This window comes from Vicugna pacos, chromosome 2 (genome assembly GCF_048564905.1).
Source record: "Vicugna pacos chromosome 2, VicPac4, whole genome shotgun sequence".
NCBI classification, from domain to species: domain Eukaryota; kingdom Metazoa; phylum Chordata; class Mammalia; order Artiodactyla; family Camelidae; genus Vicugna; species Vicugna pacos.
Window position 1 is genome coordinate 9,686,612 of NC_132988.1, and position 15,518 is coordinate 9,702,129.

At 45.5% G+C, this 15,518-nt stretch overlaps 1 protein-coding gene across 3 annotated transcripts in view; it reads left to right on the plus strand.

Moving 5' to 3' along the window:
• The window catches only part of LOC102532719 (tripartite motif-containing protein 75-like), a 24,717-nt gene continuing 9,199 nt past the window's right edge, over positions 1-15,518 (plus strand). Inside the window, exons 1-5 of one of the 3 annotated variants that reach the window (XR_012079406.1) lie at positions 1-47; positions 2,429-3,747; positions 3,984-4,126; positions 5,401-5,538; positions 5,740-5,940. Coding sequence is in view for 2 of the 3 variants with exons in the window: in XM_072975123.1 (XP_072831224.1) it covers positions 2,689-3,747; positions 3,984-4,103 (1,179 nt within the window). In the remaining variant the exon portion in view is untranslated. Of the gene's footprint in view, positions 48-2,428; positions 3,748-3,983; positions 4,127-5,400; positions 5,539-5,739; positions 5,941-15,518 lie in introns of those variants that run through there. The other 2 variants (XM_072975123.1, XM_072975118.1) reach the window with 2 other exon arrangements.

The window sequence follows — 15,518 nt, forward strand, 5'->3', positions numbered from 1 at the left end:
CAGCAGACTGAGGACCAGGCGTTGGGACACCGCCAGAGCCGTACCAGGTAAGTGGGGAGCAGAAGTGGGGAGCGGACAAGGCCAGGGCTTCCTGAGTCCCTGCTCTGGGCCCAGCCTAGGGACCCACCTCCTAAGGAATCTGGGCTCAGGTTTGGCTTCTGCTAAAACCTGTCCTTTATCAGCGTTCCCGGTCCCTTAGCCTGCCTTGTCCTAAGTCACCTAAATGCTTACTGAGAGCACAGATGCCAAGTTCCTACCCTGTCCTGGGGGCCTGAGGATGAAAATACTTGTGTGTGACAAACCCCCAAGGCTGGTCTGAAGCTGTGGGATCCCCCTCCAGGAGGTCTCAGTCCTGGGCAGTGTGGGGTGTTAACCAAAGCCCCAGAAACCCAGACGTCACTGAAATAGAGACGTTTATTGGGAGTCGTTAGGACTGCAGCCCCGGAGACACAGATTCAAAAAGCACTTGAATTGTGTTCCCAGGGTACACAATGGGAAAGGCTTATAAACGCCTGAAACCTGCAAGGTTCCATCAGTTGGCTGTCAATAATTAGGATGGACCTGGCAAGAAGGGTGATGGTTAAACAGAGAAGGACTGGTTGTTGCTCAAAATGATAACACAATTGTGAGGGTAGGGGTGAGGAGGGGTTTGAAACTACAAAGGTTGCAGCTAGAGCTATCAGCAGGTACTGCTTTGTAAACAGCTGGTGGTGTCCTTGAGTTTGATCCAGTTCAGAAAAGTCAGGTTGTTACTGGTGCAGGGATGTGTCTGAAACCACATCCACACTGGCCACCAGCTCCATTTTGACTTTTAAGTGACTTTAAATCTCATCAGTGTGCAGGTGGGGAGGGACAGTGATTAGAGCTCCGGGGGCCAGGGAGGAATTTGGTCTTCCTCCATCTCACCACGCCTGCCTGCAAACAGGCAGCGTAGAAGCAGGTTGCCCCAGAGTCACTCAGTCCCTAAGGGAGACCCAGAAACCTGTCAGGATTTCAGTGATTCAACAACTTTGCCAGGGACTGAGGTGATTTTCGGAGATGCAATCATGGCAGACAGCACGGAGGTGACAGCTCTGTGTGGGACGCAGTTTTTCCAAATCTGTGTAAATTTATATCAGTTGGAGTGAAAAGAGTTCATGATCCTGTCCTTACTGCTCTGTCACATTTTGTTGGGGAGGTGACCCTCATGCAGCGGGGAAGCTGGGATCTGGAGGAAGTGACAATGAGCTCTGAGCCAGGCAGCACCGGAGACCACTGAGGGCTCTGCTGGTACAAAGGCACTGGGCCCAGAGGAGCTGAACATACTACAGGAGGGCAGGAGGGTGAGAGCTTGGTGCTGGGGAAGCTGGAGCTGAGGGAAGGACGGGGTCCTCTAGATGGAACGCAGTCCTGCAGGAGAGCCCTGTGGGAGGGGGTGTGGTTAGATCTGGGTGTGGGTGGCAGGAGACTGGAGGGGGCCCAGAGGGTGGTCGTGGGCTGGGCAATCAGAGGCTGGAACACTTTGAAATTCATTTGTTCATCATTCTGGATCAAAATACTGTTTTGAACCAATCAGGCACCAAGATAATTAAATCAACAGACTCCCTCACACCTCCCTCCATCTGCCACGGATACTCAGCGTCCAGCTTTGGGATCACTTCACTGATCTCAGGAAAGCTTGGAGAGTTTACCAGGACGCATCCTCTGTGGGTGCCCTGACTTGGCCTCTCAGCTCTTTGAGAATCAGCAGCAGCTTCTAAGGGAAAGTGCCACACCTTCTTCTAGGGATTCTGACCTCACAAAGCCTCACTAGCTGGCAGCTCACTAAGGATGTCAGGGAGCAGTTGTGTGTATGTGTGTGTTCCTCAGCTTCAACTTGCAATAAAATCCTGGTCTCAATCTCATTCTGTGCCTGATGTGAAAAGTCAGTGTTCTGACCTGGCAGGGTGTCCAGATAAATTTCTTCTAGTCCAAATGAAATCCACTTATGCACACAGTCTGATGTATCTGATATATCCTGTAGTTGAGAACCTTAAGTGAAAAGTAAATTTTTATGTATTATGAACTGAGTGCTGTCAGAAATATCTGTGGTTTAAGCCAAAAAGTAGCAGGTTCTTTTATTAGATTTTTGACAAGAACTGAAATGACTGAAGCTGAGAATTTTGTCCTTTAACCAGATCCTCTTAGAATCAGGGATGCTATGTGACTTTGCCCAGGTCCACAGATAAGCAGGTGACTGAGGGGGACCCCCCACCCAGGCCCGGGGCTTTCTTCCTCAAGCCCACACACATTCCACAGTGCCAGGACATCATCACATCAGCCAGTGGTCCCTGCGGGTGTAAGTGGATCGTGGTGGAGGGTAGGGTAGCAGATTCCTCAAGGTGGCATGAGCTGGCCCCACAACACAGGGCAGCCTTTTCACAGGCAGGATTATTTTTCTCATCCCCAGGAAGGAAAAGGCACTTTCGACTTGTGCCTGCTTTCCGACCCAGAGAGCCGCTGAGGGCAGTGAGTGGCCCAGCTGCTCTGCGATCAGCTGCAGGAGGTGAAGGAAGCCACTCTGGGCACCTGCCCGCGCCACCGAGTTCTGACGGCCCTGCGGGGCGCAGCGTACTGGACAAGGAGTGAGAACCGAGGGTGCGCCTGCTTCTCAGGGCAGACACCCTGCAGCCCGGCCTCCCGAGAAAACCCCACCTCGGTGCAGCCCCGATGGCGGTGGCGGCGGCCCTGGCTGGACTCCAGGCAGAAGCCAACTGTCCCGTGTGTCTGGACGGCCTGAGCGACCCCGTCACCATCGACTGTGGGCACAACTTCTGCCGCCGCTGCATCCAGCAGTCCTGGGCTCACCTGGAGGACAGGTTCCCTTGCCCCGTGTGCCGCCACCCGTGCCAGGAGCGGCACGTCAGGAGCAACACCCAGCTGGGCAGGATGATCGACATCGCCAGGCAGCTGGGCGGCCGCAGGAGCAAGAGGAGGAGGCGCGAGGAGCCGCGCCTGTGCGAGCGGCACCACCAGGTCCTAGGCCTCTTCTGCGAGGACGACCTGGAGCTGCTGTGTCCCCTGTGCACGCAGCCCCCCGAGCACCAGGGCCACGTGGTGAGGTCCGTGGGCGAGGCCGCCGCTCACCACCGCAAGAGGCTCGGCAGTTACGTGGAGCCCCTGAAGACGCGGGTGGCCGACGCTCAGAGCCTGGTGGCCGCGCAGGACAGGAAGCTGCTGGAGCTGCGGGAGCAGGTGCAGCGCCAGCGGCGGGAGCTGGCCTTGGAGTTCGGGCAGCTGAACCGGGCTGTGGACCGCGAGCAGGAGGCCGTCCTGGAGAGGCTGGTCCAGGAGGAGCGGGACATCCAGGAGCAGCTGGGCGCCAACGTGGCCGCCTTCTCCGACCACATTTCCACCCTGAAGGGCCTCCTGCAGGAGGTGGCCGAGCGGAGCGTGCTGCCCGGCGTGAGGCTGCTGAGAGGCATCGGGGGCGTCCTGCGCAGGTGCGAGGGCCTGCGGTGCCCCGCCGTCTACTCCTTCCAGCTGCGCCGCGAAGGCTGCAGCCTCCCCCCGCAGCACTCGGCTCTGCGCAAAATCATCCAGACGTTCCGGGAGGACGTGAGCCTGGACCCCGAGACGGCGCACCCCAGCCTGCTGGTGTCGGAGGACAGGAAGTCCGCGACGTTCCTGGGGAGGAAGCGGAGGGCGCCCCGCGGCGCGCGGAGGCTCAGCGCGGAGCCGGCGGTGCTGGGCGCCCAGGGCTTCGCGCGCGGCCGGCGGTACTGGGAGGTGCGGCTGGGCGGGGCGGCGTGGGCGGTGGGCGTCTGCGCGGACCCCGCACACCCCGCCCCCGGGGCGCGCGCGCGGCGCCCGGCGGGACCCGGCGGCCGCTGGACGGTGCGGCTGCGCGGCGGGGCGTACGAGGCGCAGGGGCCCGGGGGCGCCGTCCCCCTGGAGCTGAAGGACCGGCCCGGCGGGGTGGGCGTGTACCTGGACTACGAGCTGGGCGCCGTCTCCTTCTACAGCGTAGACGACAGGTCTCACCTCCACTCCTTCTCCGCGGCGTTTTCGGAAGTCCTGAAGCCCTACTTCTGCATCGGGAGCGCCTCTCTCACAGTCTGCGCGGTGAGAGACTACGGGGGTGATCCCAGCCAACAGGGACCTGGAGGTAACTGAAGTGTTTCCGGAACTCTAACGTGGAGCGTGTAAAACTGTAGTTTCACAGCTGCAATAAACTTGTGAACATTTGCATGTTTCGTCTACCTGCACTTTACCTGTTTTATAAGCACCTTACACGTTCCAGGTGGAGAGAAGAGTTTTGCGGGGACACTTTTCATTGGGTCTGTTGCTTTACTGCGTGTCGGGAGCGAGGAACTGAGGGCTACACAGTGTTTGCCCAGATGTTTTTATGGGAAACAGCCTTGGAAGATAAGAGGCGGTGTCTCCATCTGGGGCACAGGGAGATTTGTATATTGCCCAGTCTTCCTCCGGGGCAAAAGTCAAGCAGATTTATTGCTTCTTTTTTTTTTTTTTTTTAACAGGAGTTGGGTTTTGCTTATTACCAATGGTGCATCTTAAGTCAAGTCTCACCTGAAATTTGAGATCTTGTCTATCATGTCAAGAAATTATGAGCATTAGATGAGATCATTTATATGTCTGCCTGGGAGATATTTGACATTGAAAAAGAGTGTTTTGTCGTATCTGTTACAAAATAGTACTTTTTCTTTTCTTTCTTTTTTTTCTTCTTCTTTTAGGAGCCTAATGATTTTTATGTTTTGATTTGTGACAGAGCAAACAGCAGATTGTCCCCACTCCTTCCCATGCATGGGAGATTTGTGTCCATGTCTCCACAGGGTTAACCTGCTGCCACTTTTCTCCCTGGTTCCAACATTTAAGCATACTTCTACTCCATTTCTAATTTTTTCAGTCACATTTCAGCTTCGAGTGTGGCTGATTTTGTTTTTTAATGAAAAGCATGCATGTAAGATTGGATTAACATATAGAGGTACCATTTAAAGGAGAATAGTAAAATGAAAACCCAGGTATAGGTTAGGAAATAAGGGTACGTAGCTGAGCGGCCCTGATGGACTCCATCATAGTATGTTCCCATTTTCCTCAGCCTGAGGCATCCGCTTTCTTATTTAATATTAATAATTCCCTTGTTTTTTTTTAAAAAAAGTAGTTTATTTCTGTCTTACTTGATTATTTTATTTTGGGGGGAAGTAATTAGATGTATTTATTTTTAGAGGAGGTACTTAGGATTGAACCCAGGTTCTCTTGCATTCTAAGCATGTGCTCTACCATTTGAGCTATACCCTCCTCTGGTTGTTTCTCTTGACAGGTTTATCACATATGCATATCTTCACAGCCAATGAAGTGTATATAAAGCCAGAGACCAATAGCAAACCTAGCTGAATAATCAATTTTTTTTTCTTACTACAGAATGGAACTGAAAACAAATCATAGGATTATCTCAGTAGATGGCAGAAAAATCATTTGATAAAATTCACCTGTCTACAGTTACGGAGGACTGAATGTGTCCCATCTCAAACTGTATTTGGAGGTGTGATCTTGAAATAGGTAATCAAGGTTAGATGAGAGTGAGGACAAATTTAATATGACTAGTCAGTGATTGTTTTTAAAACAAATTTAGCAAATTAGGAAAAAGTGATTTCCTTAATGTATTCATTGATACCTACCCAAAACCCACACTGATGATAAAATTCTGATAGTGCTCTCTCTGACAACGGAACTCAAAGATTTTTGCTGTCACCTCTTTAGCACTGTGTTGATTCCTACTTCAATATGACTTCCTCAAAAGAGGACACCAGGGAAGTGTATGCATCGAGGAAACACTGTGGGCGGGCACAGAGAGGCCATGTACAAGACAAGGAGGCCTCCGGAGAAACCAGGCCTGCAGGAGCCTTGATCTTGGACCTCCAGCACCGTGAGAAAAATTTCCTTTGTTTAAGCCACTCAGTCGTAACATTTTGTTAAGTCAGCCTTCCCGGATTAATGTATGGAGTCATGATAAAAATAAAAATTAAAATTTAGCGAAGTAGATAACAAAGGGAACTTCCTTAATCTGTTGAAGAGTGTCTACCACAACACTACAGCATTGATAAAATTCTGATAGTTTTCTCTCTGAGAATGGAAATGAGACATCTATTCAACATCGTGTTGGCATTCTTAACAATCAGGCAAGGAAGGAACAAGCATAATAGGGAAGAAAAAAGTAAAAATATTATTATCAAATGGTATGATTTTTTTTACATAGAAAATTCAAAATATCTTACAAATGAATTATTTAACAGGTGAATGTTGTAAGGTTGCTACATACAAGGTTAATATGCAAAATTCAAGTGCATTTCAGTATACCAGCATCAATCGGAAAATGAAAGTTGCCATTTGTAACAGGACCAAAAACTATCAGATACCGAAAGAAATCTAACAAAAATACACAGGTGTTTTACACAGATGACTTGACTGTGAAGCGTTACAGAAGATTTTTTTTAAAGGACAAAATAAATGACAGGAGTTACCATATAAAATAGTAAGAAGATTGGATGTTATAAAGATATCCTTTCTCCTCAGTTAAATTTCAGCTATTTAATGAGAAGGGATCCAGAAAATCAAACTCATACTATGTATAGAAGCCACTTCCAGCTGTATGAGTGGACATACTGCAGTGCATTTAGGAGCTAAAATAGGGGAATATCTTCATGATCTCATGATTAAAATTTGTTTCTTAAATAGGGAAATAGATGACTGTATTACATTTTAGACTTCTTTTTAATTAGATGGCAATATAAAAAGAGTGTGGGGAAAGGTGAGAGAAGTTACTCCCAAGGTAAGGAGCTGACAAAGGACTACAAATATTCCACATCTCCCCCTGAGCCAGAGGTCCAACAGAGCTTCCGTGATACAGAGAGCCCTGCAGATGTCAACACACATACACAAACACACAGCTTACTAAAGAGCTCATGGTTACCTTTCAGAATGTGGTGCTCAGTGCTGAGCTCCTGTAACACTAAACATCCACATGTGGCTAATACCAGTCAGGCCTCAGAACAAGGCTTCTCTAAATATCTTACCTTCTGTCCTCTTAAAAAAAAGAACGTCCTGCCGTATAGCACAGGGAACTATAGTCAGTGACTTGTAGTAACATATAATGAAAAAGAATATATGCATACACATATATAACTGAATCTTTTTGTTGTACACTGGAAACTGATACAACATTGTTGTGGAGGAAGGGTATAGCTCAGTGGTAGAGTATGTGCTTAGCATGCATGAGGTTCTGGGTTCAATCCCCAGTAACTCCACTAAAAAAAAAAAAAAAATATATATATATATATATATATATATATAAATCAACTGTGCTTCAATAAAATAGTAAAAAGAAAAACAAAATGTCCTGGGAACTGGTAAGTTGTATTGCTGTCAGTAGAGGACTAAGAAAGCCCCAAACACTCTACTGAAAAAAACTGGTAGAATGAAAAAACAAATTCAGTGAAGTTTCAGGAGACAAAATCAATACCCAAAAATCTGTTGTATTTCCATACACTAACAACAAGCTATTAGAAAGATAAATTAAGAAAACAATCCCATTTACAACAGAATAAATTTAACCGAAGAAGTGAAAGATCTATACACTGATGAAGAAATTGAAGAAGACTAAATAAACAGAAAGAGAGTCAATGCTCATGGATTGGAAAAATTAATATTGTTAAAATGTCTATACTACCCAAAGCAATCTATAGATTCAATGCAATCCTTATCAAAACACCAATTGCGTTTTGCACAGAAATAGAACAACCAATCCTAAAATTTGTGTGGCACCACAAAACACCCTGAATATCCAAAATACCTTAAGAAAGAACAAAGCTGGAAGCATCACGCTCCCTAATTTCAAACTACTTTGCGAGGCTAGGGTAATCAAAACAGTAAAGTACTGGCATAAAAACAGGCACATAGCTCAATGGAACAGAAAAGCCCAGAAATAAACCCGTGCATACATGGTCAATTAATTTATGACAGAGGAACCAAGAATACACAATAGAGAAAGAACAATTTCTTCAATAAATGATGTTGGGAAACTGGGCAGCTACATGCAAAAGAATGAAATTGGACCACTTTCTTACACTATACACAAAAGTTAATTCAGAATGGATTAAAGACATGAACATAAGAATTGAAACCATAAAAAAATCCTAGAAGAAAACACAGACATTAAACTCCTTCACACCAGTCCTTGACATTGGTCCTGGCAAGGATATTTTAAATCTGACACCAAAAATAGGAGCAGTGAAAGTGTAATAAACAAGAGGGACTACATCAAACTGAAAAGCTTCTGCACAGTCAAGGAAACTATCCACAAAATGAAAAGGCAGCCTATTAAATGAGAGAAAATACTTGCAAATCATATTGCTGATAAGGGGTAAATATTCCAAAATATATAAAATCATACAATTCAATAGCAAAAAATAAATAAATAATAAACAAACAAACAAACAAAAAATAAAAACAATCGGCAGGTCTGATTAGACGTTTTTCCAAAGGACATATAGATGGCCAACAGACACATGAGAAGGTGCTCAGCATCACTAATCATCAGGGAAACGTAAATCAAAATCACTATGAGACATCACCATATCACCGCACACCTATCAAAGTGATTATTATCAAAAAGACAGAAATAACAAGTGTTGGTGAGGATGTAAAGAAAGTGCTGGTGAGGATGTTGATGAGAATGTAAATTGGGGCAGCCATATGGAAAGCAGTAAGGAGGTAAAAAATTAAAAATAGAACTACTATATGATGCAGCAGTTCCACTTCTGGGTATTATCTGAAGAAAATAAAAACATTAGCTCAAAAAGATATATGCCCCCTAATGTTCATTGCATCAATGTTTATAATAGCCAAGATATGGAAACAACCTAAGTGTCCCTCCATGGATAAATGGATAAAGAAGATGTGGTATATATATGATATAATATGCCAATATATATATAAAATGGAATATTTTCCAGCCATAAAAAAAGAATGAAATCTTGCCATTTGTGACAACGTGGATGGACCTACAGGGTATTAGGTTAGATGAAATAAGTCAGACAGAGAAGGATAAATACTGTATGATTTCACCTACATGTGGAACTAAAACACACACACACACACGCATATACACACATAAGCTCATCCATTCAGAGAACAATTCAGTGGTTGCCAGAGGTGGAGGGAGTGAGAGGTGAGTGATCTAGGTAAAAGTGGTCAAAAGGTACCAACTTCCAGTTATAGAATAAATAAGTCATGAAGATGTAATGTACAGTGTGGTGACTTTAGTTAATAATACTGTATTGCAAAAAAAATAATAATAATACTGTATTGCATATTTAAAAGTTGCTAAGAGTAAAATTTTGTATTGGAGTATAGTTGAGTTACAACGTGTTAGTTTGAGATGTACAGCAAAGTGATTCAATTACATAAGTATATTTTTAGAAAAACAAAGGGAATTACATTTGAGTTATCCTCAGAAATGAAACAATGCAAGCAAGAAGACAATGGAGTGAGGTATGTAGAGTATTGAGAGAATAAGCCACCAACGTAGAGTTCTGTACCATGTGAAATTAGCCTTCAAAAGTAGACATAAAGCAGAAATAGAAAGTAGAAGTAGAAATAAAGCCTGGTTGTTTATGCAGATTTAAGTCCTTGCCTTCTGCACTGATAAAGAGTTTCTAGAGATTTGGTCATCCTCCTCTTCCCAGGGATACACCTTTACAAACCGAGATTTCCCTTACAAATGTAAATGTTTCTTAGAGAAGGGTAATTCCCACTTGGTTTTCAGTTTCTCAAATGTCTCTAGTTTCTTAGAAAGTAACCAGCTTAAAATAATATGCCAAAAAAAACGTATTTTGCAGTGGCGAATTTCTCTCTACTACATCAGCTACAAAGTCTTTCTTCCTTCAGTTAAATCTTTTTTTAATCTTGTTATGAAAAATTAAAAGCTTATACAAAGTAGGAATAGGATAATAGAGCAGGATAATAAACCCCTGTGTGTTAACTTAACACCAGTTTGTGTGCCCATGAAGAGTGAAGCCAAACAGTCTTAAGTATGTCAGTTTGGTTGAAGCAGAGAAAGGTTTATTGCAAAGTCAAGCAAGGAGAATGGGTGGCTAGTGCTCAAAAAAACACAAACTCTTGGATAGTTTTGGGGGAGAAGTTTTTCTAGGCAAAATTTGGGGTGAGAGCTGCAGGGTGTATGACTTTCTTCTGATGGGTGATGGTGAGGTCACAGGGCGGTGCTCCAGGAATCCTGTGCTCAGCCCATCCTCCACCTGGGTGGGGGCCTTGGTTCTGACTGAAGAACTCAAAGACATTGTTCTGTGTATTCCTTAAGGAGGAACCAGGACCTTGCCCTAAGGCTCCACTGCTGCTCCTCCCTTGTTTCTGCCATCCCTCCCTTCCCTGATTAGCAAATGTTTGGATCTGCCCTTGGGAGCTCAGGGAAGGTCAAAGAGGCTGAATGAAGCCTACTAACTACAAACAAGAAACAGGGACGTGGAAAGCATCTGGACCCAGGAGGGCCCCACAGGGTCCTGCTCAGTTTCACATGCAGCCATCACCCAGAGTCACTATCGATATTACAACTTAAGAACCACTTTGGAATTATGTTGTCTCTGTATAGGTAGAATGGACTTAGATTATTTCTCAAGAATTTCCTTGGGGATCAGTTTGCATCTATGAACCAGGCTTGTGTTTAAAAAGGAACAAGGAGCATTGGTCACCACCCAGTTCTACAAAGGCTTAAGTGGCAGCCCACTGCAGTCACCCACCGACAGCCCACCCTGGTCAGGATTCTGGATGGAAAGCAAGATGAGGCCCTCTGGGCTTTGGATAAATGGGTAATTAGATAATTAGACGCCTCTCAGGAAGAAGTTTAATGACCCCGGGGTCTTGCGACTTCCCACACACGGAAAAACACTAGCCTTGTTAACCTGAGATGTCTATTCTTTGTGATGGGCGGTAATCTTTTACCCAGATGTGTGCTCCTTGACTACGTGTATTTCCCGGCCCAAAAATTCACGTATATCCTGGCTCCACCCCTACCTTTTCGGCAGGTCCTCAGAGCTACCAAGTGGTTGTCTCCTGGGCTGTCGTCCTCAGTAAGACCCTGAATACAACTGAAACTTACAGCTCTCACGTTATGGATTTTATTTTCGTTGATGCTTATTTCACATGGGTATCCTCGCTGTCAACCTTCTCTAAGGAAGAAGATCTTTCAGCTAGTAACCCAGCTGTCAGCCCTGCGTTGAAACCTCTTCTTGACTTTCTCAACTTCTCAGGTCCTTAGTTTGCTCGTCGAAAAATGCAGATAATAGGGTGAGGGTGTAGCTCAGTGGTAGAGCACACGCTTAGCATGCATGAGGTCCCGGGTTCAATCCCCAGTACTTCCATTATATAAATAGATGTATAAACCTAATTACCTACCCTCCAAAACAGATTAATTTAAAAAATAAAATTTTTAATTTAAAAAAAGAAAAATACAAATGATAGCAGAAACTGTCTTACAAGATTATTACAGGGGACGACTCCAATGTTCTTAGATCAGCTGTACATGAGATTTATAATACAGCCTAGTATAACTATATATCCTGTATATTCTGTTTCCCTCCTGTTGGTTCTGTTTCCCTGAACAACCTGAAATCAAGCAGGACCCTGTGGGGTCCTCCTGGGTACAAATCCTTTCCATTTCCCCCTTCTTTTTTGTAGGGACAAGGCTTCAGCCTCCTAGCCCTCCTGAGTTCCTGATGCAGGAAAACAGATGTGGGGCGTGAGCAGGGCCGTGTCCCAGGCTTCGGTTGAGCCCCTGGGACATGCCCCACCAAGTGTGGGTCCTTGGCTTCATGCAGGAAAGAATTCATGCACGAGCCACAGTTGAGTAAAGGTAGATTTGTACAGAGAGATACATTGAAAGGCAAGAGAAAGGCCACGAGGGGTGGGGGCTGGGTGCTCAGATTAAAAGTAGGTACACACTCCATAGACAGAATGTGGGCCGTCCAAAGAGGGAGAGAGAGAGTGTGGCCTCGAGGCGGCACCCTATTGCTAGTTTTTATGGGCTCGGTGGCTTCATATGCTAGTAAGTGGAAGGACCAGTCTAAGTAGCAGGGGGAAGGGGCTGAGATTCCCAGGAAGTTGGCCCTTTCCCACCCTTTGACCTTTCAGGGCTAGCCTTGGGACAGCCACGGTGCCTGTGGGCATGTTATTCACCATGCTGATATATTACAATGAGCCTATAATGAAGCTCAAGATCTGCTAGAAGTTAAATCTCCGACCATCTTGAGCCTCAAGGCCTCCTGGGGGTTGAATCTTTCACCATTTTGATGTTAATTGCTGTAGCATTCCTTGAGTAGCTGTGCCCTGCCGCCTTCCTGTCTCATTCCCACAAAAACAACCATTGTTACTCATCTAGCAGTTTGGTGTGTATCTTTTGTCATTTTTATTTTTATGAAGATTATACGGTATATCCTTTAAAGCCAAAAAGTCCTAGACACCTTATAAAAAAACAGCTTTCTCTACCCTCCCCAGCGCCTCTCTCCTCTGAGACAACTACTTTCAATGCTTTGGTGCTGACTTCAGCTTGGTATTTATCTCGATATCTCTAAATAACATCCTTCAGTTGCTACTTGATTTTTTTCAGGTTTCGCCATTAGCTCTGGACCTTCTGCCTCCACCCCAGCCATACACATGCCCTCTTTCTGTTTCCCCAAATCCCTCATATACTTTTTATTATGATTTTGGTTAATTTAATAATCAATGTTTAAGTGATGAGAGTTGAATGTTCATCCGTCTCTGATCGCTTTTCCTTTTCTACCCAACTTTTCATTTTCTTACCGAGTTAGTCTTTTTCCCTTCGAGCGTAGTGTTGAATGTATTTCGTGTTAGTTCTTGTGAACCAGGCGAACCCAACCTGCTGTTCTCCACACTCTCAGGCATCAAGGACGACCTCAAATTTTTTACGCTGAATAAATGGAAGAAGGGACCTGCCATTTACTGAAAGGGGGAGGGAGAGGTGGAACAGGTCTCGGGCAGGAGAGAGCAGGCGTTCCGTTTGGGGAATGTTAAATTTGTGTGTTTATCGGCCATCCAGTGTCAACCAGGCAGTTGGAGAAGCCGCTCTGGCCTTATACATTTGGGGGATGATTTAAGGCCATGAAACTGAAACGTAAGGCTGAAGTCACAAAGAGAGGGTATGCAGACAGAGATGAGGAGAGGGCCCAGGACTGAGCCTCCGGCAGTCCAGCCTCAGAAATCCAGGGAGAGAAGCTTTGGGTGTCAACGAAAATGGAATAAGCCTGCTGGAGCCCATCTCTCCCACTGATTTCAACTAAAACCCAAAGTACAGCAGTTGCCTACGGACTCTGCAAAGTAATTAAGGGCAGGCAGACCAGGGAGGGAAGGCAAACCCTGAAGAGCAAGCTGTAAGGGGACAGTGAGCTTCCTGGACTTTCCCTCTTTTATCCTCAGCTGTGATCCAAGAGCGGGGCCATGAATCGAAGACGGCAAACACTTGGAGAAGGCCCTTCCTTGTGAGAGGACTGGGGAAGGGCCCATGATGAAGAGTGCGAGCTCTCTCCCCGCTCCGCCTGAGACCAGTTCTAGTCCCAGCGGGGGAAGCGCACTCCTGGCTACACGAACAGGGGAAAGAGAACACTTCTTGAAAAAAGTGGCAGAGGGAATGAGGGCTGGGGGGAGGGGGAAATCCTCCTATGACTTTTTTCTCTTCTGCCACATTGTCCTAAGGGCAGGCGCACATGGGAGAAGGGAGTCAGAGTGTCAGGAAGCAGGCAGGAGCTGGAGAAGGGAACTCCCTACCTCTGTGGATAGATCCAGGCCCGCCCCTCACTGCTTTGAGAAATGAACTGCAGTGTAACTGCCTATGAAGTCCCAGACAGCTCCAAACATTTTCAAAAATTCTTTTTTTTTAAACCCTTAAAAATCAACAAGAAAGCAGACAACCAAATAAAAAATGGACAAATGACTAGAACAGGCATTTCATCAAAGAAACAGATGGCAAAGAGGCCCACAAAAGATGCTCAATATCCTACCCATCAGTGAAATGCAAATTAAAATCAAAGACAGTACTACACACCTATTAGAAGAGCTACAATGTTTAAACAGTGACAACGTCAAGTGCTGGCAAGTAGGCAGAGAAACTGGAACTCAAGTTGCTGGTAGGAAGGCCAAATGGTCCAGTTACTTTGGAAAATAGTTTGGCAGATTTTTTTTTCTTTCTTTCTTTAAATTTTTTCTCTTTAGATTTTTAGGGTTTTGTGGGTTTTTTTTTTTTTTTGGCAGTTTCTTTTAAAGTTAGACCATATGCCTCAGCAGTCCCACTCCTAGGTATTTACCCAAACGGAATGAAAGCTTCACTTGAGGGAAGTTCACATCAAAACATTTATACAAATGTTTACAGTAGGTTTACCCATAATAGCCTCAAGCTGGAAGCAACCCAAAGGTCCCTCAACTGGGAGCTGAATAAATAAACTGTGGTACATTCCTGGAATAGTATTCAGTAATGAAGAGGAATCGGCCATTGGCATTCAGAACACGGATGGATTGCAAATGTGTTATGCTAAGCAAAAGAAGACAGACTCAAAAGGCACATGCTACATGAATCCATTTATATGACATTCTGGAAAAGACAAAAGTATAGAGATGGGAACAGATCCCTCCCTGCCAACAGATAAGAGTGGGGGTAGGATCTGACTATCAAGGGATGCAGAACTACGGTATTCTGGAGGAAAGGGCTGATGACACCATTCCTGATCTTGACTATTGTAATGGTTTCCCATAGCTGCTGTAACAAATTACAAAAAAATTTGTGGCTTAAGACAACACAAATTTACCATCTGACAGTTTGGAGGTCAACGGCCCTGAAATCAAGGTGCTGGCCGGGCTGTGTCCCTTCTGGGGGCTCCAGGAAAGAAATGAATTATTTCCTTCTTGCCTTTTCCAGCTTTCAGAGGCTGCCCTCATTGGATGGCTCACGGCCCTGTCTCCATCTTCAAGTCTGCAGTGTAGCATCTTCAAACCTCGCGCATCTTCATGGGCTGACCCTCCTGCCTTTCTCTTTTCCTTATAAGGACCCTTGTGATCACACTGAGCCCACAGGCACCCCCCAGCTGTCAGGACACAATTTAATCACACCTGCAAAGTCCTGTTTGCCATGTGAGGTAACAAGTTCGCAGGTTCTTGGGATTAAGACGTGAAAATCTTGGGGAGAGGGGGCAGATTATCTTGCTAGCACAGCCCATCCTCTGGTCCCAAATATTCACATCTGTCCCACATGCCAGTTACATTCACTTCATCTCAACCTCCCCAGAGTCTCAACCTCCTACTGCTGTGGTATTGGTTATACGACTTTACCTGCACATTCTCCAAAAGTCGTAGACCAACAGTGAATTTTAGTGAATTTAAATGTTAAAATTGGGCTTTTAAGATGGCCTGTCCTCTCTCTATGGAGTGTGTGATCCCCCCTGAATAAACCTACTTTCACTTTT